Source organism: Lissotriton vulgaris, chromosome 5 (assembly GCF_964263255.1).
Source record: "Lissotriton vulgaris chromosome 5, aLisVul1.2, whole genome shotgun sequence".
In the NCBI taxonomy this organism is placed as follows: Eukaryota; Metazoa; Chordata; class Amphibia; order Caudata; family Salamandridae; genus Lissotriton; species Lissotriton vulgaris.
The window spans coordinates 821,590,632-821,615,573 of NC_141693.1; the positions used below are offsets into that span (position 1 = coordinate 821,590,632).

The 24,942-nt window shown below is 44.2% G+C and overlaps 1 protein-coding gene across 2 annotated transcripts in view; it reads left to right on the top strand.

Annotated features, from left to right (window-relative positions):
- Positions 1-24,942, top strand: part of ZFAND4 (zinc finger AN1-type containing 4) — a 333,346-nt gene that overhangs the window by 105,804 nt on the left and 202,600 nt on the right. For both annotated transcript variants that reach the window (XM_086922308.1, XM_086922307.1), the window contains exons 5-6: positions 3,503-3,689; positions 24,124-24,265. In XM_086922308.1, the coding sequence (XP_086778434.1) occupies positions 3,503-3,689; positions 24,124-24,265 (329 nt within the window). The remainder of the gene's footprint in view (positions 1-3,502; positions 3,690-24,123; positions 24,266-24,942) is intronic.

Genomic DNA, 24,942 nt, shown 5'->3' on the forward strand with positions numbered 1-24,942 from the left:
TTGAGGGCGATCTCGCAGACTTTACATCCTGTACATTTGAAAAAAACCTTTGGGTTTCAACCAGGTTTCAGGTTTTTTAGGGAGTTGGAAATGGCTGTGGACCAGTTTGTCCTGTAAGTTCTTCGCTCTTTTATAGGTGACATTTGGATGATCCCCTACGATCTTGGCTACTGTGCTGTCCATGTGTAGGATATGCCAATTTTTTCTTAAAATATGCATTACTTGCTTATTTCCAGTAGAAAAGGTAGTTATTAATCTGATTTTATTTTCTTCCTCAATCTCCTTTGTTTTTTCTTTTAACAATTCTGTTCTATTTTGTAGTTCAGTTCTCCTTAAAGCTGTGTCAATTGTTCCTTGATTGTATAGTCTCTTTTTGAATCTTGATGCAGCCTGTTTCTGGTGTTTCTTCAATTCTTTTTTATCTGAGCATATTTGTTTTATCCTAAGGAATTCTCCGTAGGGAATGTTTTTGATCAGACTGGCTTGATGAAAACTTTGTGCGTGTAGCACTGAATTTGTTGCAGTTACCTTGCGGTGTAATGTTGTTTGTATCTCATTGTTTTCAATATAAATTTCCATATCCAGAAATACTACTTTTGTTTTACGAATATCATATGTGAATCTTAAGTTGTAATCCGAGCTGTTTAGGATCTTAAAGTATTCACTGAATTCATTGTTACTGCTATCCCAGACCAATAGCAGGTCATCAATGTAACGTAGCCATGTTACAGTTTTGTTCTGAAATTTTTCATTGCTGCTATTCCACGCCCAATCTTGTTCCCAAAGGCCCATAGTTAAACAGGCATATGATGGACTAAATGAAACCCCATCGCCGTCCCTTTTGTTTGCTTATAGATCGGATCATCAAACATAAAGGCAGTTTGTTCTAGACACAATCTGATCATTTCAATCAGCATTTTGTTGTGGTTTGTGTACTGTATATTCCGTTCTGCCAAAAAGTGTCCACATGCCCTTAGGCCGATGTCATTTTGTATATTTGAATACAGTGATATCACATCCATGGTAATCAACTGATATGTCGATTGCCAAGGGGTCTCTCTATATATATATATGATGTATCTCCTTCATTATGACCTCCGCATAGAGAAATGTAAGCTCACATAAACAACACATTTTTCCCTTTGTCAATATTTTATATAAACATCAAACGCATTCAGTAACCTTGTGTGGAGCTAGTAAATGCAGCTTTTGACTCCAGAGACGAGTAGCGACCCCTTTAGCAGCAATACCTTGAGGAAAATATTTCCTGTTGGAGATTAACATTCTCTTGCTTTCCCTGGAATGTATTCTGACACATACCTCCTTACAAACCTGTTTTAGCTCAGTGACAGTTGGGTACCTTTGTTTATGCACAACCACCCTTACAGCATCTAAATGGTCTTTAGGTCTGAACTTTGATGTGGCAATTTCACAACTGTGGTTTTTTCGAGTCATTGATCTAATGATGTGTTTTGAAACATTGTCTTTTTGCATGGATTTCAACTAAGATTTAGCTGTTAAATGATGATCTCATGTTTCCATTCTAGAATGTGTTGCTATAAAGTAGATTTCATGCCGGTCTTATTGATTGTGAGGTGTCCAGTTACTTCAGTTGCAAAGCAGACCCAAACCGTTATACCAATACCACCAACAGTGTTTTGTATGAGGTGCGTGTAGTAATATGCAGTGTTCAATGTTCACCAAACATATTATTATGCATTATCATTATCAAAAAACTTGCCTCCTTTATCTATAAAACTTTATTCCGAAAGTCTTAGAGTTTATTTAGGTGCTGATTTGGAAACCTGAGCCATGCTGCAATATTATTATTAGAGAGAAGGGATTGTCTCCTGGCAAAGCTGCTTGGAAAGCAACACTTGACCTGCCTTGTCATCATAGTTGATTTCATGGACATGAACATTCATCATATTGGCAAAGGTTTATATATCCCTGAATGCCTCTTTGCGGTACTTTGCAATCTTAGAGCATCATATGATCGTCCTTGAGGAGACTTTGGTGATGGTGTTCACTCATGGGTAGATTAAGAAAGTTTATTACAAATTAAGAAAGTCCAAGAACGTTTTCAACATTGGAGATGTTGACCTCATATTGTTTGGAACTGGCTTTACAGCCCTTCCAAGGATAATGAGGATCAACAGTCATCACATATACATTGTCTTAACACTGGCGTTATGTATTCCCACAAACCTGAATGCCACAGACCAAACTGGAAACTTTTCAGATTTTATATACAGGTGGTAGGAAGCATTTTCTGAAGAAACAGTAACTATGCTTGTTTAACCGATAATGAGTAGTACGTTTTAAATTTTTTATTTACAATGGACTTTGAATTTTTATTTTAATAATTGACAAATGGAAATTCGTATGCATTACTTGTCACATGATGTTAGATTTGTCCACTAATTGGACTTAGTGATGACTAGATAAAACTGAGGTATATATTATGTTCATCTGTAGAATCTAACAAGTAAGCAACACCACCATTTGCACTCTTGATAAGCTTTAAAATCCATTTGCAATTTTCACTTCAAATGTATAGCTAGCAAGAAGTATCATGTCATCTATTACACTTCCTGGACCACATTTTCCCAATAATGAATAAATAACTAGGAGCAGCCTCCAATCTTGAATCCTTTTAAAGTCATAACATGCGAGACAATCGAAACTAACATACCCTGCAGTGCCACATATTATTGGCTAAACAGTAACTGAATGAGATGAATTGCAAATGTAATGATAATTGGAATACATTGACCTGGAAAGTATGTCTGGCTTCTTGTTGGAGCATGAAAGGGAGGGCACAGTCACCGCGATATTTTGAAGGTTGCAAGACAAGGAGCCCTGAAGGTGATCACAATCATTGACTCCCCTACTATCATACATGCAGCACAAAGCACGCAAAAGTTTTTACAAATGGTATCAACTTGCACAAATTCCCACTTCAAAATCTACTTAATTGTATAATATCAATGACTGCTTTTGAGATGTCAAAATCCAATAAAGATAGTTATTTTAAAAAATCCAATTAAAAGCATTGCTATTTGTGGTTCTGTGTTCCTCAGATCTTCATGCACTCCTTTTCAAGATCAAGATCGAGCTTATCTGGCTGCCATTGTTTTATAGATGGTAAATTATGGAATCATACACATTTGCAGCCAGAAGATCCCGATGTAAATTCCTTTCATGCTTTCAAATTATTCCTTAAGCCTCGTTCTAGGACTGATTTGTTATGGAGCCGATTGTGCACCATGCCTGTTGTGTAGCATAACTAAACAAAATATTAGCACTATTCAAACAAAGTTGTACTAAATTAAAATTTCTGTTATTGGAATTTTGATTATTAGCAAAAATAAACTGACATGCACATCTTTATTATCCACATATTTGGTGCCATTTGACCTACAGCTTTTTCGATTTTAAACTTTGCTGCTGCATAACGGATTAATACTTTGATAGTTATAATTTATTGTTTTTTCTGTAGTTGCTGTTGAAGAACCCATTTGGGAAAGGGCTGACTACATGGATGCTGGCCGCGAGGAGGTGTGGGAGAAGGCTCCTTCCAATAAACAAGTTACCTTTTTGGTGTACCGAGAAGGAGATCGGTTAAGTTTCTTTCGTGTTGTTGATAGAGGAGATGGAACTTTAACACCCTTGTCAGAATCTTTAAGGTAAAGCCTGTTTACTGTTTAAAAAGTAATAAACTGGTCATTAACAGTAAACACAATGTGCCACGCCATGGTTTGGTTAGACTGCTTAGGATGAACCATGCCCTGATAAGTTGGGACTTGTAGTGTAATATGCCCATCAATCTGTTTGCTACCCCTGAAAATGCAAGATGCCATGATTTTTCCTTTGTGTACCTACACCCCAGTATATGGAGGTCCTTGGACTCCATCTCAGATTCCTGATAAATGAACTGTCACCTTTTCACATTAATCAAACCTTAGAGCTGCCCATATTCTTCCCATGTCCTCAATCCTTAGCGTTAAGGGCTTTATACACACTAGATTTCAAAAGCGTGATCATGTATTGCACCAACATATCAACATATCTAAGTGCTTTCATAAGACAAAACATCTCTTCTTATCCTGTGCTAACCCTCACATGGGACACCCCATCTCCAAGTCAGGCATTCTGAGATGGATTAAAAGCATACAAACCTGTTACACCAAAGCTAAGCACTCATTATCTGTGCCTTCTAGAGCACATTTCACAGGCAGCAAGTGTCACCATTGCCTTCCTGTGTAAGATCCCTTTAGCAGACATTTGTAAATCTACCATCTGGTATACACCACATACATTCATTAAACACTACTATGTGGATATGCAAGCCCGTCAACAGAGCTTTAGTTGGCTAGACTGTGGTAAAGCTCACTAGCCACCTCTTTGAGGAGAAACTGCTATAGAGTCTAGATATAAGATGTCCTGAGCACATCTCCTCTTGTAATTCAAAGAAGTCCAGTCATTTCTTCTTTTCACACATTGATTTTATTCTTGAAGTATAATAAAATCTTCTGCTTAATCACATGTAACTTCTTTCCAATCCTCTCTAGCCAAAACGTGTTTCTTCAGTTCACGGACTCCTTCAGGGATATAATCAGATTTAAAAATATACATATTTCCATATTCAACATTCTTATCTACATTTAATCACCTCCACCACAAAACCCGGGTGCTCAGCAGATGATCATGAAGTGATATTTTATGTAGACGGATCCCTCATTTATCTACATTTGTAATGCAACTTTCCAACACGGAATAGTTCTTAGAGAAAGGCTGATGGAGTAGAAACTGATCAGGCAGAAACAGTTACCAACACTGTGTATTGACCTAACTTCTATTCGGATGGTGAAGATCATCATTCCCAGGACCTTGAAAAAGTCCCCAACAAAAGACGTTCTCGAGGAAACTAGCTCACCTATTTATGTATTCGTCCACAAGCTTTTGTATCATATGCAATATGTTTCGGGTAACCAATAGGTAACTTGATAAAAACGGATCCAGCTAGAGCAAAAACAAATATCAAATAGCCAACCTGACGATCAGTAATATCGGGCATGTTGATGCGTACAACATCATATATATTCAACATGAACCCTTACCATTTATTCATGTCGGTTCCTCGTCCAGAACAGTTGATTAACAGATAGTGTTGTCTGTTACCTAAATTTATAAATATGTATACACCCATATGAGGCAATGTTTAATCTCGATCAGAAATCTATCTTGACATACAATCTATGTTCATTAAGTTTCATATTATAAAGAAGTTTTAAAGAAAGTTTAAAGAACTGATGTGGGTCTCATTCCATAACTATCCCGTACCCTCACAGGCTCCATAACTAACTCGCGCTGGTTCCCTCATCTACAATCAATATTACTTCTAATAATCTCAGCACTTGTCACGTACTCTATTTGATTCAAACATTAAGATCTTGTCCGATTCACAAACAAAATAACCCCCGTTTCGAAAATCATATCATAATTACCATTACGAGCGTCAAATCAGAAGCAAGACATCCCATACCATCTCACTCGAGTAAACTTTTGCATCCTCGATACCATAAAGGTAAAATATGTAACTCAAGAGCTCACCAGAATGACCGAGAATTCTCCCCACCCAGGCAGTACGGCGTTGTAAACATGCGCCATCTTGGATTTGTTTGCTACATTTATTCTATTCCCGCGGTCAACCCGCATGTTGGCCACACATGTAATACTAGTCTCCAAACAATATTACGCTTGGTATAACACTCCAAAGTCTCATAGTTATATTAAAAACCAAAATTATTAAAATACCAGTTAGTACTTCACTACAATAGTCAACATCCCTTACTCAAAATGGCCGATACAATGCTTCACCTTCCACTACGTGAAGCCTTCAACCAGGGCTCTATCTCCCCACTAAATCTTGCACCATTTTGGCTTGGTTCATTAAACATGTTAAATTCTTTGGTCTATCAACATGTCGACCTCATGTGAAAACCTTACGTCAAGCTATATTACGTTCGGGTCAGCAGTCACCTGATTCTCTTAAGGGAACAAGAATATTTAAAACACCAATTTGTGGTTACCTACAGCCATCAAGAGACCTTAATCAATATGGCCGCCACTATACTTCCCTTTCCACTCCGTAGAGCATTTATTCGGAACTTCATCACCTCCAAACTTTATTGACACTAGGGATATTGACAAATACACAAAACCATCGCACTGCATTCAATTTTATCATCTTACCCTATTATTCATGCAATCCTAAGTATATTCGAGGTTCATATTTAAAGTCAAATTATCCGCCCTATAGGAATATTCGACATTCTTCATTCGGATGAAGTTATACACTCCATATCCATATTTACTATGGTCCAGTTTTCTAAGCTCATACTGCTTACACTGGAAAGAACCACTGTATAACTAAAGAGCTCGTTTCCAATAGAACATCCAATGTAAAACTAATCCTGTATTCCATAACGAAGTAAACATTATTTTGTATTGAAAAAAAGGGACCACTTCAACTCATCCTAAGATGAGACGACCTCACACTCGTATTCCTAAGGTGAATATACATTTCCCATATGTACAATCAATAACACACATAATCTGTAATCAAAGTAAAAGAAAAAATAATATAACACAGTACAGAGGTACAGTAAAGCAGAAATGATTCTCCCGAGTAACCTCTTCTGATCAGTTGAACGTTGCCATAGAGTCTATACAGAGCACATATATCTATGTCCACACATTCTACAAATGAAAAGTGTTACCCTGAAACATCTGTTCATAAACAGTGCTGTAGGTTCACATGTGCTGATGCTCTACTCCGAAAGCCAGTAATGATATAAATGTTTTCCTTTTTCCTTCAATTTGCACTTCGCAGTACGGTTGTCTTCGACACTACACTCCATTTTACTGTTCTGTGCTGGATTGTTGGCTAAGGGAAGATGTATCTTGTGACTTTGAACTTATTTGAAGAAAAACAAGTTGCAAATATCAGGGCCCAGCTCTAGGTGACAGGAGTGTGCAGAGCATGTGAGTGTAGAGTACTGCAGATAGTTACAGGGCAAGTAAAATTTTGTTACTATGCATACTCTTATCTACCTACTGGTTCCTGACCTCCTGAATCTCTTCCACAGACAAGACTGGGGCTGGAATAGTTGAAATAGGTCTTGTATGCCAGGTGATGGTGCCTCTGCTCTTGTTCAACTCTCGTACCTCCCCAGATGTGAGGTCAGATGGTGTTGTCGCACTATGTCTGTTCCGTTCTGTTTTCCCCACTGAGGTGTAGATGAGACAGGCAGGATCGCCAGGAACACAATGCAGAAACTAACTTGAAACCTTATCAAGCATGCAAGACTACCTTGCGCGAGAGGTAGATATCTAGGTCAATGAGGAATCTGCAGGTAGATAGAGTAGACACCAGAAGTATTGTTACCAAAGACACATAACTTATTCTTCTGATGGATACTTTACCTGCAGATTCTTCACCGTAAGAACAAGTACTACAGTTGTACCCCCAAGGTGGTGTGTTTGAGGGGGGATTTAGTCAAGAAATCTTGTCACATAGGCTCATCAAAATGTCCCTCCCAGCAAGGCAATGGGGAAGAAACAGTTATGTCTGACAGGGATCATGACCGAATCCGATTTTCCAGTCTAACACCAGTCTTTGCCAGGAATACTCCTGAGAAGTGCCAAAGCAAAGACTTTCTTTAGATTGAACGGCTGTTGCCAAGAGCATTTTGATAAAATTTGAAAATTACTCAGTGGGATGTCACTCTGTTCCAGGACTACTTTACCTTCCTGAAACCCACATTTTGAACAAAGCTCGGCTAGGCAGGACTTTGCTAAAATCACATTCTTATAAACATGCAGGCAGTGCAGCCCCCTCCATTCCTCGCTTCGGTTAGATTAGGAAACAGAAAGAGCTGAGGACAAGAGAAGAAAGCTACATTATCAGGGAGAACAAAACAAAGTACGCCGACCAAACCTTTAACGAAACACTTGAAAGAGGCACGAAAACCAGAAAATAAACAAACAAAGTAGAACAGCCATAAAGACAAAGGTTCATGCAGCTGAATGATGAACAGAAAACCATGTTCCATGAAGCCTGATAAATTACAATGAAAATCCCTGTTCTATCCGTTGCAAAGAAAAGAAGAATCACTGAGCAGGTGCAAAAAGAGAACCCACAAAACCTTGGTGGTTCATAGAGAATTCGAAGTGTACCTTGCCAAGAAGTATTACCATCTCTTCGGTGTACTAATAAAATGTGTCCCATTACTACATTTTGCATACTGCTCCAAGAGCTAAGGCACACTGCTGGAGAGTATGGCATGGCCAGCAAATGAACAAATAAAAAATAAATGTGCAAATTCACTCCTGAAAAGTTAGAATGGGGATTCTAGGGGGAAAGATGGCGGCCGTGTAGAACGGCTGTGCGCGATGGAGGTGGTGGAGATAAGAAAGACATCCTGGCCGTAACCCACATGCCGAATACGCTGGGTGCCGTGTAATGGATTTGGGAATCGGCAGCAGCGAAAGCATGTTATTCGGAAGCCTGCACTCAAGAGATTAAGATTTTATTCGCTGTAGAGTTGCTGAAATCAGCGAGCGGCGGCAGTGGTGAGCGGCGAGATTAGAAATCGGCTAATGTTCCTGCCGGCTTCCTGTCACGGGACTATCGGGCGGTTGATCCGGGAACTAACGCTGGCTGGGAGGCGGTGCTCGGAGCTACGAAGCAGACAGACGACCCTGGTACCGGCGAAAAGGGAGACCTGTCTGAAAGGTCACTGCGTATCGGCACGAAGTCCGAGGAGCCTCCGAGGGAGACAGAGGTCTCCATCGTCTAGTGGATACCGAGACCGGGGGGTAGAAAGTGCCGAAGCCAGAGAGGAGGAGCCATGGCACCGAAAGTGAATACTGTCTCGAAAGCTGCAGCCAAAAGAAGGGCAGCCGCTGAAGCTGCTGCTGAGACACAGGAGGAAGAGGGACAGCCAACTAAGCAGGCGACCCCGGTAAGGAGGCATCAGCAGGGGGACAAAGTAAAGCAGGCTACTACCCCCATAATTGACCTTTTAGCCAAAATGGGTAAAGAGAAAGATCTAAAGACTGGCTCTCCGGATGTGGAAAAGGGGCAGGATAAGGCAGTTGATGCAACGATAACGGTTGTAACTATAGAGGGGGGGGAGGGTCATACCTCCCTCTCTGCTGGAAGGAAGCTTGGAACCTCTTAACAGTGAGGCAGGGACCAGTGGGACAGATCGAGCAGGTTTAAAAAAGAATTTACTAGAGGTCCAGAGAAAGGCTGATGAAGATACAGAGAATGTAACTATGTGTTCAAAGGAAGCAGTGGATGCAAAATCTACAGCAAGCCAGGAGGGCAATACAGATAATCAAGTGAATGAAAAACCAGCCGACAAGGATAAGGAAAAGCCTCCTAGCGAATGTTTCTTTTCGGTCTCGGAGGGAGGCGAATGGTCAGAGGACGATAGCTCAATACTGGAGGGAAGCAATTTGGATTCGGGAAGTGAGCCTGAACACGGTACTGACCCCTATGTATCCACAGCTAGACCACCTGTGGGGATCAGAACTCAGGAGCTCAGCTGGGATCATTCGTCAGACTCTCCTTTGCTTGGCAGCCCTCAGGGGGAAGCCGCCCAGATGTCCCTCTTAGAAGTGAGTCATAAAGAGATCCTCGCTCATAGGGAAGAGACTAGACAGGATAGCCGCAAGGCACAGGCAGCTGTAAGAAAGATGCAAGGCGCTGTAAGGAAATTGTCGAAAGTGTGCGTCAATCTAGGAGATAGAATCTCAAACATAGAAGAACGAGTGGTCTCAACGGAGGCAGACTCGGCTGCTGCCATTGCTAAGGTGGATGCTCAAAGCGCCCAGATTACAGACATGCAATGGAAGCTAGAGGATTTGGAGAACCGGCAAAGGAGGAATAACCTTTGAGTCCTTGGAATACAGGAGGGGGCTGAAGGGTCTGATATGAGAGCATTCCTCATAAGGCTATTCGAGCAAGCTTTTGTTAATTTACCAGGCTGGAACTGGGCAGAAGAGATACAGCGGGCACATCGCACTCCGTTTAAACCAAAAAAACAACCAAAAGAAGCGGATAAGCCAAGAGCGATATTGATATTCTTCGGCAACTTCCTATTGAGACAAGCAATTTCAGAAAAAGCGAGACCCGACGCAAGAAAAACTGTCGGGGAGATATCATTCTTTGTTAGGCCAGATTTTTGCCATATAACTGTTAAGAGGCGGTGGAGACTGAGACAGCTGATTTTACCTTTCCAAGCTAAAAAGATGCAGGCCTTCTTTTTTTTTTTTTTTTTTTTTTTTTTTTTAATTTTTGAAAACCTTTATTGTGCATGAAATAAAGAACAAATACGGGCCCACAACCATCCGGCCGGCCACAAACTCTCATGTAGCACTAGTGCATGCAATACGGCGACATAGTAATACAGCATAACATCAGTTACTATGCAGAAATCAAACTGGAGAGCGCCGCAATACCATGACACAGGAGCAATGAAGGTTAATTTTAAATTTTGTGCAACTATTTAGTTCAGGTCGTGTTGTTCCGTACTCATAAAAATAATAAAATAAAGAGCAAGGTCCATGCAGGTGGGACATGACATTAGCTACAGTTTCCGACCAATCCACATCTCGACAAGCAAGTCCCGACCAGGCAGGATGGCCACAAGATATCCACGCTACAGGGTAGCAATCTCAACATCCCATTCGTATCTCCGCCGCCACCCATCCCCCAGTATGCCTGAACACGGGCCAAGAGAAAGGGAAAAATTATAAAAGAAGCAAAAATAGGTCCCATAGAAACTACCAAAAACTGAAATATAACCCCCCACCCTACACACATGCAGAGGCTATGGCCTACCCCCCCCCCTAGCAGAGTGTCTGTCGCCCCATAAACCCGAAATACAGCAAGAGAAGAGAAGAAGAAAGAAGAAAGGAAGAGAAAGCAAAAGGAATGTAAACCAGTGATATAGGGAGTAAGAAAAGAATTTCTATCCTTGAAACTCCCATAAAATGAAGAAGGTGGGGAGGAGCCTACGATTATCAAGCTTCCCGGACTCACAGTCACTACAATGGTTCCTACGCCATATATAGCACCAAAATTGGGAGACATCGCATCAAATAAGAACAAAGTGGTCTACCTCCGGACCTCCCATCCCGCCCGGAACCACCATCTCGGCAACAATGGCAAACAATAAGACTTTATAACTGCGACCTTGAATAAGAAAAGCATCACACCCAGCGCACTAAGCATAGCAAACATCGTTCCAGGCCAGGTCATCACCAATCAATCAGGCAAGTCAACGTGTGGAACATCCTCAGCCCTGGCCAGAGCGCCGAAATATCTCCAGACATGTCCACTGCTGTACGCTCCCCTCCGGCCGGGCAAAGAGGCAAAATGGCCTCCTCCAACATAGAAGGCGAAGAGGAGGAGGAAATGAGCGCCCCCAGTCGCCAACACTGTCAGTGCCCAAAAGGCGGGGCGCCCCCCCCATCGCAAGATGACACACACACTCCGCAAATGCAGAGAAAGAGTCACGGCGGCAAAGGCGGTGAGGGGGACCAGCGCCCGGAAAGTCTCTGGGGGATGCCATAGTGACGAGTGAGTAGCAACAGTATCAGGCAGCAAAATGGAGGGCGACTTCGCAACAGTATCCTCGTCAAAGGTGAAACATTCAGCATTGTAGCCAAGGTCAATCCGTACCTCCTCACTCTCGCGGTGTAGCACTGCCTCCGGGACAGGGGTAGTCAGCGGCAGCAGGGGGCCAGTCGACCGCAGTTGTTTCAGACACAGGGCAGCTCCCACTATCTTTTGCTCCAGTACACGGGCTTGTCGCCGCCATGTCGCCCGCAAATCGGACAGGGCAGCCAGGATGTCGCCGCGGGTCGGGTCTCTCTGCGGTGCCGGCTGGCTCACACTGCACGGGCTCTCCCCCAAGTCATTCACCAGTTCAGGCATAGGCAGGATCCTGCTCGTCGGGGACAAAGAGACCGCCATCTTCCCTCTACAAAGGGGGGGGTGTCATGGCTACCCCAGCAGCAAGCTTGCAGTAAAAAGAGGGGGGCGACTACGCAGGCGAGAGCAAGAAGAGTGGGAGCCACCAAAGGACAGGCGGCACGCAGGTCCAGAGCAGGGCAGAACGAGAGCCTCCTCTCCAGCCGGTGGTGCGGACGGACCGCGGTATAGCAGGCACCCCAAGATGGACTCCGTTCAGGCTTCAGGCAGCGCATCAGAGGAAAAGCACTGGGGGACGGGCTCCCATCTCGCCCGTAAGCAAGTCGACCCAGCAAGGAGCCTTACCACTTCGGAAGGGGCGATGTCACCCGTCTCCGCGATCAGCAGCGCTCCCGTCCCAACCAGTATCGTGCCAGCGTGTCCGGCTGACAGCGCCCAGCCGCGTCCAGTGGCGGTGATCGGCTCGGCATCGGGGGTCGGCAACCGGTGCGAGTTCACCGTGAAAGCAGTCGGCAGAGGTCCAAAACGAACACCGGTGACATCAGCGCTCGTGTGTCTCCGTTTAGACAGGGTACGGTCAGGATTAATGGCAGGATTTCGGTGCAGAATCGGACGGCTCGCGGAGCCGGGAGCTCACACGTCCGTCCCGTTCGCCATCTTGGCTCCTCCCCCGATGCAGGCCTTCTTGATTAATCCGGCGCAATTGAAAATAATTAATGCTGGAAGAACTTTGTATTTCACGTCGGAGGTGAAAGCTAAAGAGTATCTGGATTCTCAAAGGCCCTAAGTAGGAACTAAACACCGTTGAGCTTTAAGACCTGATGGCTAGATAAGTCTTTAAAAAAAAAAAAAAAAGTTGTTCATTAGGGTTTTCTATCTGCCCGCAATGGTCTTTTCTTGTATTAGCATTATCAGAAGTATGATATGCTGTAGCTTAAGGTATCCAGCATTTGAAGGTATTATGTATTGGCATGTTATTGTCCAGGGAATTGAGTATTTTGAATGATTGTGAGAAATTGTCATCTCCACCACTTTCAATCGACTCTCCATCACATGCACAGACTAGGTCTGAGCGCCTCAATTGAGTGGGTGTGTGGGTGGTGCTGGGGGTGGGGGGGGGGAGTGGGGGGTGGGTGGGAGAATGGCGGGAAGGAAGGGGGAGGGCGGGGAGGGGGAAAAAAAACCAAATTTGAGATGTCTCGGTATGTAAAGGTTATTGGCTTCAGTCAAAGGCTAACAACAATGTCAAATGAAAAATTAAGATCCTGTCTTATATACTATTCGGGAAAGAACGCACCAGACTATGTCACACATTAAAATTTGTTCTTTAAATGTTGCTGGATTGAACGATGGGAGAAAGCGTCCGAGAGTTGGTCAATTTGTAAGATTTAATAATTTTGACTATATGTGTGTACAAGAGACGCATTTGCCCTGGGCTAACAAAAATCTATTAAATATAAGGGGCTACGAGTTATTGGCCTGTTCATCACAAACCTCAATGGTCAGGGGGGTGGCCATCCTAGCCAAACAAAATCTAGGTGGGGCAAAGAGAGTGAAGGCAGATAGCTCAGGGAGATGGGCAATAGCGGAACTGACTCTGGGTTATACACTCTGTACAGTATATGGCTCAAATTTTGATCTGGAAGTTTTCGATATGCTAGAGGAAGAGTTGGTGGACTGGCCTACTCCGATCATAATGTGTGGGGATATGAATGTGTCGGTTGATTGGAACAGGACAGGGAGTTATGCAGGATCTAAGCCAAAAGTGTTCAGAGCGCTCACTTCACTTATGAGATCACATGGATTAGGGGATGTATGGAAGGTGAAATTTCCTAATGATCCGGGCTTTACCTATTATTCCTTCCCACATAGGAAATATTCTAAATTGGATTATTTCTTCCTATCCTCAGATAAATTATGTAAAGTCAAAATAATGAAAATGCCTAAATATGTCTCTGACCATAACCCATTGATTTTAACCTGTGTGGCTGATAATGTGAAACGGCAGCAAACTAACTGGTCATTTGAAAGGAAGCTTCTTGCTGATGACAGATTCGTGAGACACATAAAGCAATGGACAAAGGAATTCTATGATATGAATAGATATAGTGCATCCCGTAATATAGTCTGGGACACGTTCAAGGCATCTTTGAGGGGTGAGACTATAAATTGCTCAGCCAGATTAAGGAAAGAAGATAGGCATAAAATTGAAACTCTGATCGGGGAATTAGGCATAGTAGAAACGCAACATACTTTAGAGATAGGGCAAGGGAAGGATGGTAAGGCAAGTTTAAACAGAATGAACACTATTAAAGCGGATCTCCAGGGGATGGCGACACAGAAAGAGACTAGGGAATACCAAGCCTCAAGGACTAACCAATATGAGACAGGGGAACAGGCAGGAAGGGTGTTAGCACTCCGGATCAGGCAGGAGAGGTCTAAAAATTTGATATCCAGTATACAGGAGAATGGGATAGAACATACAAAACCGGAAGAAATCCTGAAAATATTCCATACGTTTTACCAAAAATTATATGATGAAGAAGATAGGGGGGCAATGCAGAGTCCAACTGTAGAAGATGAAGGTCCCAAAGTTGATGAAAGGAGTAGGGAAATATTGGAACAAGATCTGACTCTGAAGGAGGTAAGGATTGCACTGCAGGAACTAGCTCCGGGTAAAGCCACGGGACCCGACTGGATTCCCCTCGAAGTCTATAAATGTCTTGAGGAGGAAATTGCTCCAATTCTCCTGGACCTATTTAATGGTATATTATGCTCAGGGTTAACCCTGGAAACTTGGAAGGAGACTAACATTGTTATATTTCACAAAAAGGGCAAGCCTAAGAATAATCCTGGTTCATATCGTCCGATTTCCCTTATCAATTCAGACACCAAACTGTACTCTAAGATCTGGGCTAAGCGGTTGGGAGGGATCATTGGTCGGCTGGTCTCCCCGTGGCAGCATGGGTTTGTCCCAGGTCGAGGTACTACAGACCATATTAGACGTGCTATAGCCCTGTTCGATGCCCATGCTGTCAGGGGGGAGGACATGGGCATGATCCTTCTGGATGCTGAGAAAGCATTCGACCGGTTGACCTGGGAATGCTTATGGGGAATCTTGGCCGAAAGAGGGTTTGGAACTAAGAGGCTGAGGGCAATTAAGGCTATGTATAGCGATCCAACCGCGAGGGTTACGGTCATGGGTCAAAAATCGGATAAAATAATAATCAGAAGAGGAACCCGGCAAGGGTGTCCTTGTTCCCCGATTTTATTCTCGTTATACATAGATCCCTTGATCCAGAAAATTATGAATTCGGATCAGATTGTTCCAGTGATACTTAATGGCCATACCACCAAACTCCTGGCATATGCTGACGATTTGGCAATTACAACAACCGCCCCGCAACAAGCAATGGCTGAGTTATGTCGGCTGGCTAAGGATTTTGGGATACGATCAGGGTATCGCCTCAATGAGGAAAAAACTCAAATTATCTGCACGAGCAATATAATTAAATCAGATCAAAGATATTTAGACTCAGCAGTTTATCTGGGGATAAGGGTGAATGCCAATGTTAATAAGATCATACCAGAGAATTATCTCCCTCTGATAGAGTCGATCGAAAAAGAGCTTAAGAGGATAGACGTGCTACATCTCTCATTGATTGGCAGGGTAAATATCCTGAAAATGACTATGTTCCCGAAGCTGCTCTACCTGTTCCGTGCCATACCGCTGCTCTTGGAAGAGGGGACAATTAGGAAGATCGAAAGGACATTCATTCGTTTTATATGGCAGTATGGGAAAGTTAGAAGATCGATAGTACAAATGTCTCTACCATTAGAGAGAGGTGGACTGGCAATGCCCAATATTAGACTTTATCATTGGTCATGTTTGCTAGTACAGATGAACTTATTGTTTCAATATGATTCAGAACCAGTAGAATCTCCGATGGATACTCAAGCTCTCCCCACTATCTTTGAGCTTTTAGTAGGTAGAAAGGCAGGGGGACTATTTATGTGCGAGATTGAAAGAAGATACTATAAAAGAGCCAGATATAGGATTTTGATGGGGGCATGGGAAACTTGGTTGATTATAAGGAAGATCCTAAAAATCCTCAAAATTCACGCTAATATCAACGTGTGGAAGTCGAACATTTGTGCTCATCTAGGCCAAAATATAAATAGCCGTTTATGGAGGGAGATGGGAGTTAAGTGTCTGGGTGATGTTATTTTAGGAGATGAGATTGTTGACTTTAATATACTTCAACAAAAATTTGGACTCCCTTCCTACCAATGGATGTTATATATACAAATGGCCCAAACAATTAGATCATTTAGGCCTGGGATATCTCCCATGTCGAGCCACTCAGTAATTGACTACTTGAAAAAAGGAGGCAGCAAAATAAAAATGTGTTACAATAATCTTCTGCAGGAGCTAGAGGATGATTTGGGAAAGACAGAATCAGCGTTGGCTCAAAAACTAGACGACCCAGATGTGGATTTGGATCGAGCGTTAGAATTAAATAAAAAGATCTTTCGCTCTTCAAATCTAAGGGCTCAACATTACAAAACACTATTTAATTTGTACTTCACACCTGCAAAATTGTTTGCCTGGGGAGTAAGGGATAGTGATAGGTGTCCTAGGTGTAATCTGGGCCCAGCAGATTTACTCCATATGTTTTATAATTGTCCGAATCTAATACCAATCATCAAGGAGATACAAATATTTATGGAGGGGCTGCTAGAACAAAAAATTGTTCTATCCCCTACTGTGATCTTAGTGGGCATGGATGGAAAACTGAAAGCAAAAGATAAGGTGGAGGCCTTAGTATTTATATCTGCAGCTATATTACGTCTTTTAATCTCAGCAGGCTGGAAAGATACCTCCGCACCCACATTCCAACAATGGCTCTCAAGGTTTTTAGGAATGCATAATATTGAAGAATGCCTATACGATTTCAAGGGAGGGAAAAAGCGGGAACTGGGCAAGAATATATGGGCACCAGTCAGAAAATGGAGAGATTATAGTCATTGAAAAGGGGAAACTGCAAATGGACGGTGCGGTTAGAATGGTCGGACTCATATGCATATCTCTGCACTTTAAATGCATGCCACAATCTCACCGGTCACTCTCTTTTTTTAGCCAAATCGTCGTATTTTATTGTTGTCTTTTTACTGTCTTTTTATAATTCATGATGTCTTTGTTTATTCGGATTATTTATGGATTATGTAAATGAATTGATATATGGAATGAAATTTTTGTACCTTGAATACCTGAAACATCTCAATAAAAAAAAAGCAAAAAAAAAAAGAAAAGTTAGAATGAATCCTCATGCACAATCTATATTGATGGACTGTCAGAATACTAGGTGTGATGGAACCTCCTTTCCGCAATGATGCATTGAATGGCTCTGACAGTGGCTGAAAGAGACTGCTATGTTTGGGTTTAGTACTCCATGAAGACACCTGTCCACCTCTCCTCTCCCCCGGAAATCCAAGGGAAGGCACATACTGCTGTCGACCAGTTTTATAAGGCTGCTTTTGCCTACAAAGCTTTATTTACTATAGCCTTTGGATTTCTCACACATCAGCGGGATATTTGCACATAAGCATCTAAGCTCCGGATCAGCCAGGGGTGTGTCGCCATGTAATTCTGTGTAAGAGCAAGTAGGCCTTTTTTGCCATAGAGCTGGAAACTGTCAAATGCAGTATCTAGCAGGGTTGCAGGGATATCTCCATGGAGAGCAGTGCAGCGCATCCAAGGATGTCTTTGAAGAGTCACAGGGGAACTTGTAGATTAATCCAACAAATCTAGGGTGTCGATAACAGATCTAAGAATTTGCTTGGTGACTCCCAAATCCATATTGAACCACTAAGGCAAAGTGCCCTCTCGCACTGCTGTAAGAAGCAGAACCATCATCTACGCCGTCTTTCATAGAGCATGGGAGTAGTCTGCCAACAGGCATAGAGCACTGCATGAACTAATTGCCATGGTCCGCGATGAGAACAATTTCTTCTCTCTGGTCTTTATCCATGGTCATTCTGTCAGATAGAAAGAGAAAGAACTAGTATTCATTCAACCATCTGTGCCCATGTGTGTGTTGCCTGACTATGTGCGTGTTTGTGTATCCGGGTGCGGGTTGCACATGTTTCCCTATCTGTTTGTTTTCTGTTTGTGCGTCTAAAGATACCATTCAGTAACATTTGCTATTTGCAGCAAAGAACACATACGCCTAAAGTAAGTCAAGCCAATGCTTGTTTAGGTATACAGACCTTAAAAGGTCAATTGGAATGCCCATGCACCGCAAATTCTTTAACCATAACCTGTGCCCAATGCCCTACGATTTTTTAGGTTTCGCCTGGGGCCGGAGCTCCTAGCTCCGCCCAGGAGAAATCTTATGTCCCTACAGTGTGTGGCTTAGTCCCGCCCTCTGTTCCATTGGCTAGCCCAATAAATGGAGGCTAGCCATTGGAACAGAGATATGTCCGTCATGACCGGGCCAGATTCGTGGGCGTTCCTGCATTTTTTCCCTCTCCACCCTTTTTGCATCGTCATCGGGCGGTGGGCGGAGTTTCGTTTTTTTTTTTTTGGTGTTTGTTTTCGTCATTATGCCGACCAAGGCTGCCGGAAGAAGTCCAGGTGAGTGCCCGTTCCCGCACCCTCCCGCTGTCCGTGTCCTCCCCCCCCTCCCGCTGTCCGTCCCCCCTCCTGCTGTCCGTAGGTGTTTGTTTTTTGGTTATGCTCATTTCTTTACGAGGTAGGGGAGGCGCCCAATCTGTGTTTTCCGAGATCTTCTGACGTGCCTGTTTTAAACACGTACGCGAGGGAAAGCTGCTCTGCACCATCCGTAATTGCTCTTTATCCACTTCCCTGGTTCACGCGCTGATGGCGGGGTGGGGTCGGGACAGGGAAACTAACCCGTAGATCATAGAACAGGCCGCCTGCTTCCCCGATCCGATTTCTGCGCCCAGAACCTCCCGTGTAGCCGCCTGCCCCCACTCCCGCTGTCCGTGTAGCCGCCCGCCCCCCTCCTCCCGCTGTCCGTGTAGCCGCCCGCCCCCCTCCTCCCGCTGTCCGTGTAGCCGCCCGCCCCCCCTACCGCTGTCTTATTCGCAGGGTATAGAAGGTATTGGTTGTCTTTGAAGCTGTAACACTGGTTGGACATTGAGTTTATTCTATTGTATTTACGGGGCCGTCAGTTTCTTGCCCTCCTTGGTCGGGTGACCAGATATTTAAAAAACACACAAAACCCGTAACATTTCATTAAAATAGAAGGTCTTCAATTTCGCATCATCCAAGGGGTACAGAATGACAGCGCATATCAACCAACAAAAACACACGAGGCACTGAGGACATAACTAATGTGCAATTTTCAAACCCACTATCACACCTGTTAATTACATTGTTTCCTGCTAACTGCTGCTAACTAGTCCTGCAAAAATGCGCCTCCCTGTGTTTTCCGTCGACCCTCTCTGGAAGCCGGGACATGAGCCAAATGTGCTGAAATCTGCGGGAACAGCTGCTGAAACCCCGGGAATGTCCTGGCAAATCCGGGACGCCGGTCACCCTGCCCTAGGGCAAGCCCGGTCTGCGCGACTTCATTCCTTCGGGCATCTGGCCGTCCAGGGGGTTGTCCAGCTGGAGCGCAGATGTACTCACAGGCAGCCCTGACACACGTGGAGAACAAGGAAACCCACGCATGACCCCGCCCAGGACCGTCCGACCGCCTCAGCACCCCCAGAGCAGGCCCCGCAGGGAGGGTGTGGTGACGGGGGCCTGGGCCGCTGCCAGAGGCCAGGGCGATAATCAAGAGGTGCAGGGAGGCCACCAGGGGGTGCTGTTTGGCCGATCTAGGTGCTTTCTCTAAGCCAGGGGTGCGAGAGAATAGGGAGTGCAGAGTCCCTGGGCCATGGCTTGCTCGGAGAGGTGCTGTATGAAAGAGAGTGCTGAATGCTGTGAGGTTGAGCGAGGGGTGCTGAGTGACAGCGCGGCTGTTGTATTACAGCACGCAGAGAGACATGAGGGTCCCGAGTGGCAGCGCGGAGTGAACGTGAGCAAGGCTCGCATTCCTGCGCCGCTCCCTCCAGCCCCCTGCAGTTCAGGCCATTCTCGGCTCCGTAGGTATTTAAAACATCCCTTTGGAAGAAGTGCTCCGGCAGCCCAGGGTCATCTCTGCCGCTGCCATGGCAACAGCATCAAACACTCCCATGTCAACAGGGCCGTCCGCGCAGAGCTGGAAACCTGGCTGAGGCCCCCCCTGGGTTCCGCCGGCACCGGCGTGTGGGAAAGAAAAGAGCAGCGTTTAATTAAAACTGGACCTGGACAGCCCCATGCAACCCCGATGGCGTGGGGGCTGGGGTCGGGCGCAGCATCTTGTGTTATGCCACTGGAACTGGAAGCCAGACTCTGCCCCCTGGGGCCTTCTGGGGTGGCTGGCTCCACCGACCAGCTCATGGTACCGTGGCGGCGGTACAAAGAAAAGCTCGGGGTATCATGGCGGTGGTACACAGACCAGCTTGGGTACCGTGGCGGTGGTACACAGACCAACTTGGGTACCGTGGGGCGGTACACCGGCCAGCTTGTGGTACCGTGAGGTGGTACACAGACCGGCTTGTGGTACCGTGAGGTGGTACACAGACCAGCCCGTGGTACCGTGAGGTGGTACACAGACCAGCTTGTGGTACCGTGGGGCGGTACACATACCAGCTCATGGTACCGTGGGGCGGTACACATACCAGCTCGTGGTACCGTGGGGCGGTACACAGACCAGCTCGTGGTACCGTGGGGCGGTACACAAACCCACTCGTGGTACTGCGGGGTGGTACACAGACCAGCTCGTGGTGCAGAGGAGTGGTAGACAGACCAGCTCGTGGTACCGAGGGGTGGTACACAGACCTGCTTGTGGTACCGAGGGGTAGTACACAACCATCTGATGGTACCGTGTGGAGGTATACAGACCAGCTCGTGTTACCGTAGCGATGATACACAGACCGGCTCCTGGTACCGTGGCTCACACACCAGCTCGTGGTACCGTGGTGGTAGTACACAGACCAGCTCGAGGTACCGTGGCTGGGTACACAGATCAGTCATGGTACCGTGGCAGTGGGACGCAGACTGGAGCGGGTTCTGCAGGCGGCTGCGGTTGACTGCCTAGTTCACCACTCAGTTCTAGGAACACCAGCAGGCGATGTGTACATAAACTAGTAGTGTATACAGAGTAGAGGGGTACACGTGCCGGTGGTGAGTACGGATGCGTTAGCACGGTAGGCAGGTTGGATTGAGTTGAGCAGTCACAAAGTTAAAATGTTAGAGATTTGACTTTACTCGCTAGCTCCCTTCCGCCCAATCTTTCGTTGTTAGCATTAATGTCATTTACAGCGCCAATAGCTCTAACTGACAACATGGGAGACCTATTGCATTGCAAATGCTTGTTTCTAATGGAATCTGATTTTGTGAATTGCTCTATGTGCTATTAGATCAGATCGCGAAATCACCATTTGCAAAGGATTACAGAACCACTTGCCTAATTAATATTCATTAGGCAGGTCATACTATTCAACCCCACTGTTATGGACTGCAAACACAGCGTTGGTGGTCGGCATACAGCAGACCCCAACCCCTGTGTTTGCATTCCCAAGCGAGAATTTTTGTTTTTGAAGCAGCACAAGTTCCTTAAAGCTTTAAAAAAATAAGTTTCCCATTTGGAAGTACTTAAGAAGGGGCGGATAGTGGTCCCTTGTATCACGGTGTATTCTCTGAGGCTGTCAGCTGGGTTCATAGAGGGAACAGGGTCCGAAACTTCCTTTGAGGAATCAGTAACAAGTCAGTGGTTTGCAGCCAGAATTGCAGTCGGAAACCACTGATACATAAGTTACTGAAAAACAGTTTTTGAAATTTTGGCAGATTTGATTTGCCAAAATTTTATCAGTAGAAAAAAGCAAGGGTGCTGTGTTTACCGGAAGTCTTGGAATTCTGATCCCTGCACAAACAAGAGTTTGTCTCGGAAACAGAATTCCCCCTCTCCCGACTCTCTCCCCCCTTATCGATAATCAGGCCTGTAGGCTGTAGTATATAAAAAGCAACTTTGGTCTAATGAGGTAATCAAGGTCCAAGAAACTCTATAGCCTCACCTCCCTTAGCGTGATAGGCAAAGCTGCGAGGATCTGGTACCAGAGCAGCATGAACTGTGCTGCATTCATCGATTTTGCTCCCGTTCTGTCCCAGTTGAGGAGCACTGTACCATGTGCCCGCGCATTGCTCCGCATGCAATACCGTACGTAGTGAAAACACCAGGACCAGTACTGACCCGCTAAATGGTTTTCTTTGGTTGTTGTAGTTTGCAGGGGTACTTGTCTGCGGTACCGAGGTGCGATGCCTCATGGAACCCCTTTTAAAATACAGGAGGCACATCTGATGGAAGAAAGTGTCTCACTATGACGGGCACATTGATTACTGTATGTGACCGTGGAAACGGGAAGGACTTGTATAAATCCTGTCGAGGTTACTTCTATTAGTTTAGAGCTCTATTAAAAACGTGTGGAGTTTATCGCTATCATTTCACCTTTGGAGGGCACACATAGCTGCAGTGCACCCAGAAGATGGCTGGCCCGCCCACACAATTATCACCGTGGCCAGTGTCGAGCGCCTAGCATAGCGCTGCCTCCGTTATTCACCACGACAGGAGCTCTTCAGCTTTACCCCGCCTGTCTGGAGTCACGACTCACAAGAGGTTATTTATATCAATTTCAAAAGCGTTTTGAACTAAAGAAGGATTGAGGCGGATAGAAGAGAAGACAAAGACATAATAAGAATTACAAAAAAAAATACATTTATAAAAATATTATAAGTTCAGAATCCAAATTCTTAACTTTTTACAGGTTAGATGGAGTCAAAAACAAGAGAGCCACACAGGTTGTTATAGCTAAAGATCAGTTGCTTTGTTGTACTCAATTTTGTTTGTTTGTGGGTAAGAGATGTATCCTTCCACGGACTGGTTATCTCAGACTCAACATTCATCCGTCCTGTCTGTGATTATAAACGTGTTGCACTTGCTAGATAGCCCAGTCCTTGGTTGTCATGAGCATGAGCAATGCCAATAGCTCTAACTTTTCCAAAGGCGAAACCATTGCATTGTAAATACTTGTTTTTTTGTTCGTTTGGGTGGTAGAAGGTTCCACAAACTAAAAGTAGTGTGTTACGGTCACCTTAATTGAACAAAGGTAGACTACAATTTGCATATTTTCTTCTGTTGTTACAAAGGGTACACACATAACTTTTTTGGGGGCTAAATGTAATTTTTCACCCTTCTTGGATTTTGCCTAGACATTACTGTACGAGTGGGGTGTGGCTTCCTTGACCCTCTCCCAGTGGCTGTAGCAAATGTTTATATAGAGGTGGGCCCAGAGTCCTAGTATTTTCTACTAGCGCCAAAATGAACTTGTGGGATTACTAACTGACTCATATTCGTTGTTCCACGTGCTTGGGGTGTTTATATTTTTTCCTGTAAAGCAGATGAATAGATTTACACCAAACCAAAACTAAGCACTCTTTGTTTACACTCTCGCGTTATGTCAAGTTTGTTAAACTTGTTGTGATGCTACGCTTGACAACATTTTCTGTTTTTGAGAACTTAAATTGTAAAAATAATCGGGGGCCCATATATTTTTTCATGTTTTAGATTGTTACAGTAGCCTCCTTTTTTCTGGCGATTCATCCAATGTTCTGTAATAGCCAGCAGCTATGGAACTGGTTTAGCATTCTTAAACATAAGATGTACATGACCACTCAAATGTCTGTTGACGGCAGGTCACCTTCCCAGCCAGAGCATAAAGTATACAGACGGAGCTTACAAACTCTATAGGTCATGGGTCTAATTAGAAGATTAGAACACAAGTAGTAGCAATGCAAACACCACTCTTAACCCAAAAACGAACCGCACAGGGCAGAGAACAAGCAAGCTCTTGTGTAAAATGTATTTAATAGAAATTCAAATTCAGGCATGCCGGCTTTGTCATAAATGGTCGAATGCTGCATTGTTCTTTTTGGTATAACAAGGCCTAAATAAATACCCAAAAAATCGAAAATTAATGCAAATTCTCATTTTGCTCAACAGTGGAGGTTCCGTTTACAACCTCTATGATGAAGATGACGCTGAAGTGTCTCCATCTGGCCAACAGAATTTAGAAAATTCAGTCACCATGAATAAAATGAAACAACTGAAGACAAAGATGGAGAACATGAACCTCAGTAAAAAGGTGCTGTAGAAATTGATCTTTATGCATAATCTGACATTTTGAAGGCAGTCCTAAATTCCATATCCATCTAAAGAAAAATTACAAATATATGACATCCCCTGCAATAATGGATCTTCTGATGAAATGCTGTGTCCCTGATATCAGATTGCCCAGCTTTAACCTCTGGCACAGTGCAAAAACATTTCGAAATATCAGGATGTGATTCCTTCTATTCCACCTCCACCCTCAAGTCACTGGTATCCTGATCAGCTGCCGCTAAAGTGGACATGATTGGTTTTCCACCATTAATGTTTAATTGCACTACTCAACTGATTATTAACTTTTTTCTAATGTACTTAGTTTTTTTGTTTTCAAGTCTATTTTATTTTTCAGACGTAAACACAGAAAACCGGTCCGGTTACACACAGCGTTAAGCCCCCAATCCTATATATGATGCAAAGGGTGATACCAAGTAGGCGTTTGAGGAAGCAAGACCTCTGAAAATCCACAGCTGTATCGGACAGGCAACAGGCCCATAGACAACAGACCTGTCTAGACAGGCATTGGAACAATGGGAATGGAAAAGATAAGAAAGAGGAGAAGACAGAACAGAAAAGTGGAGAATGGTGTGTGCAGGCGGGGGATCGCATGTCACCACACATGCTGGCAAATCCAGGTTCAAGGGGGTGCCTTAAGCA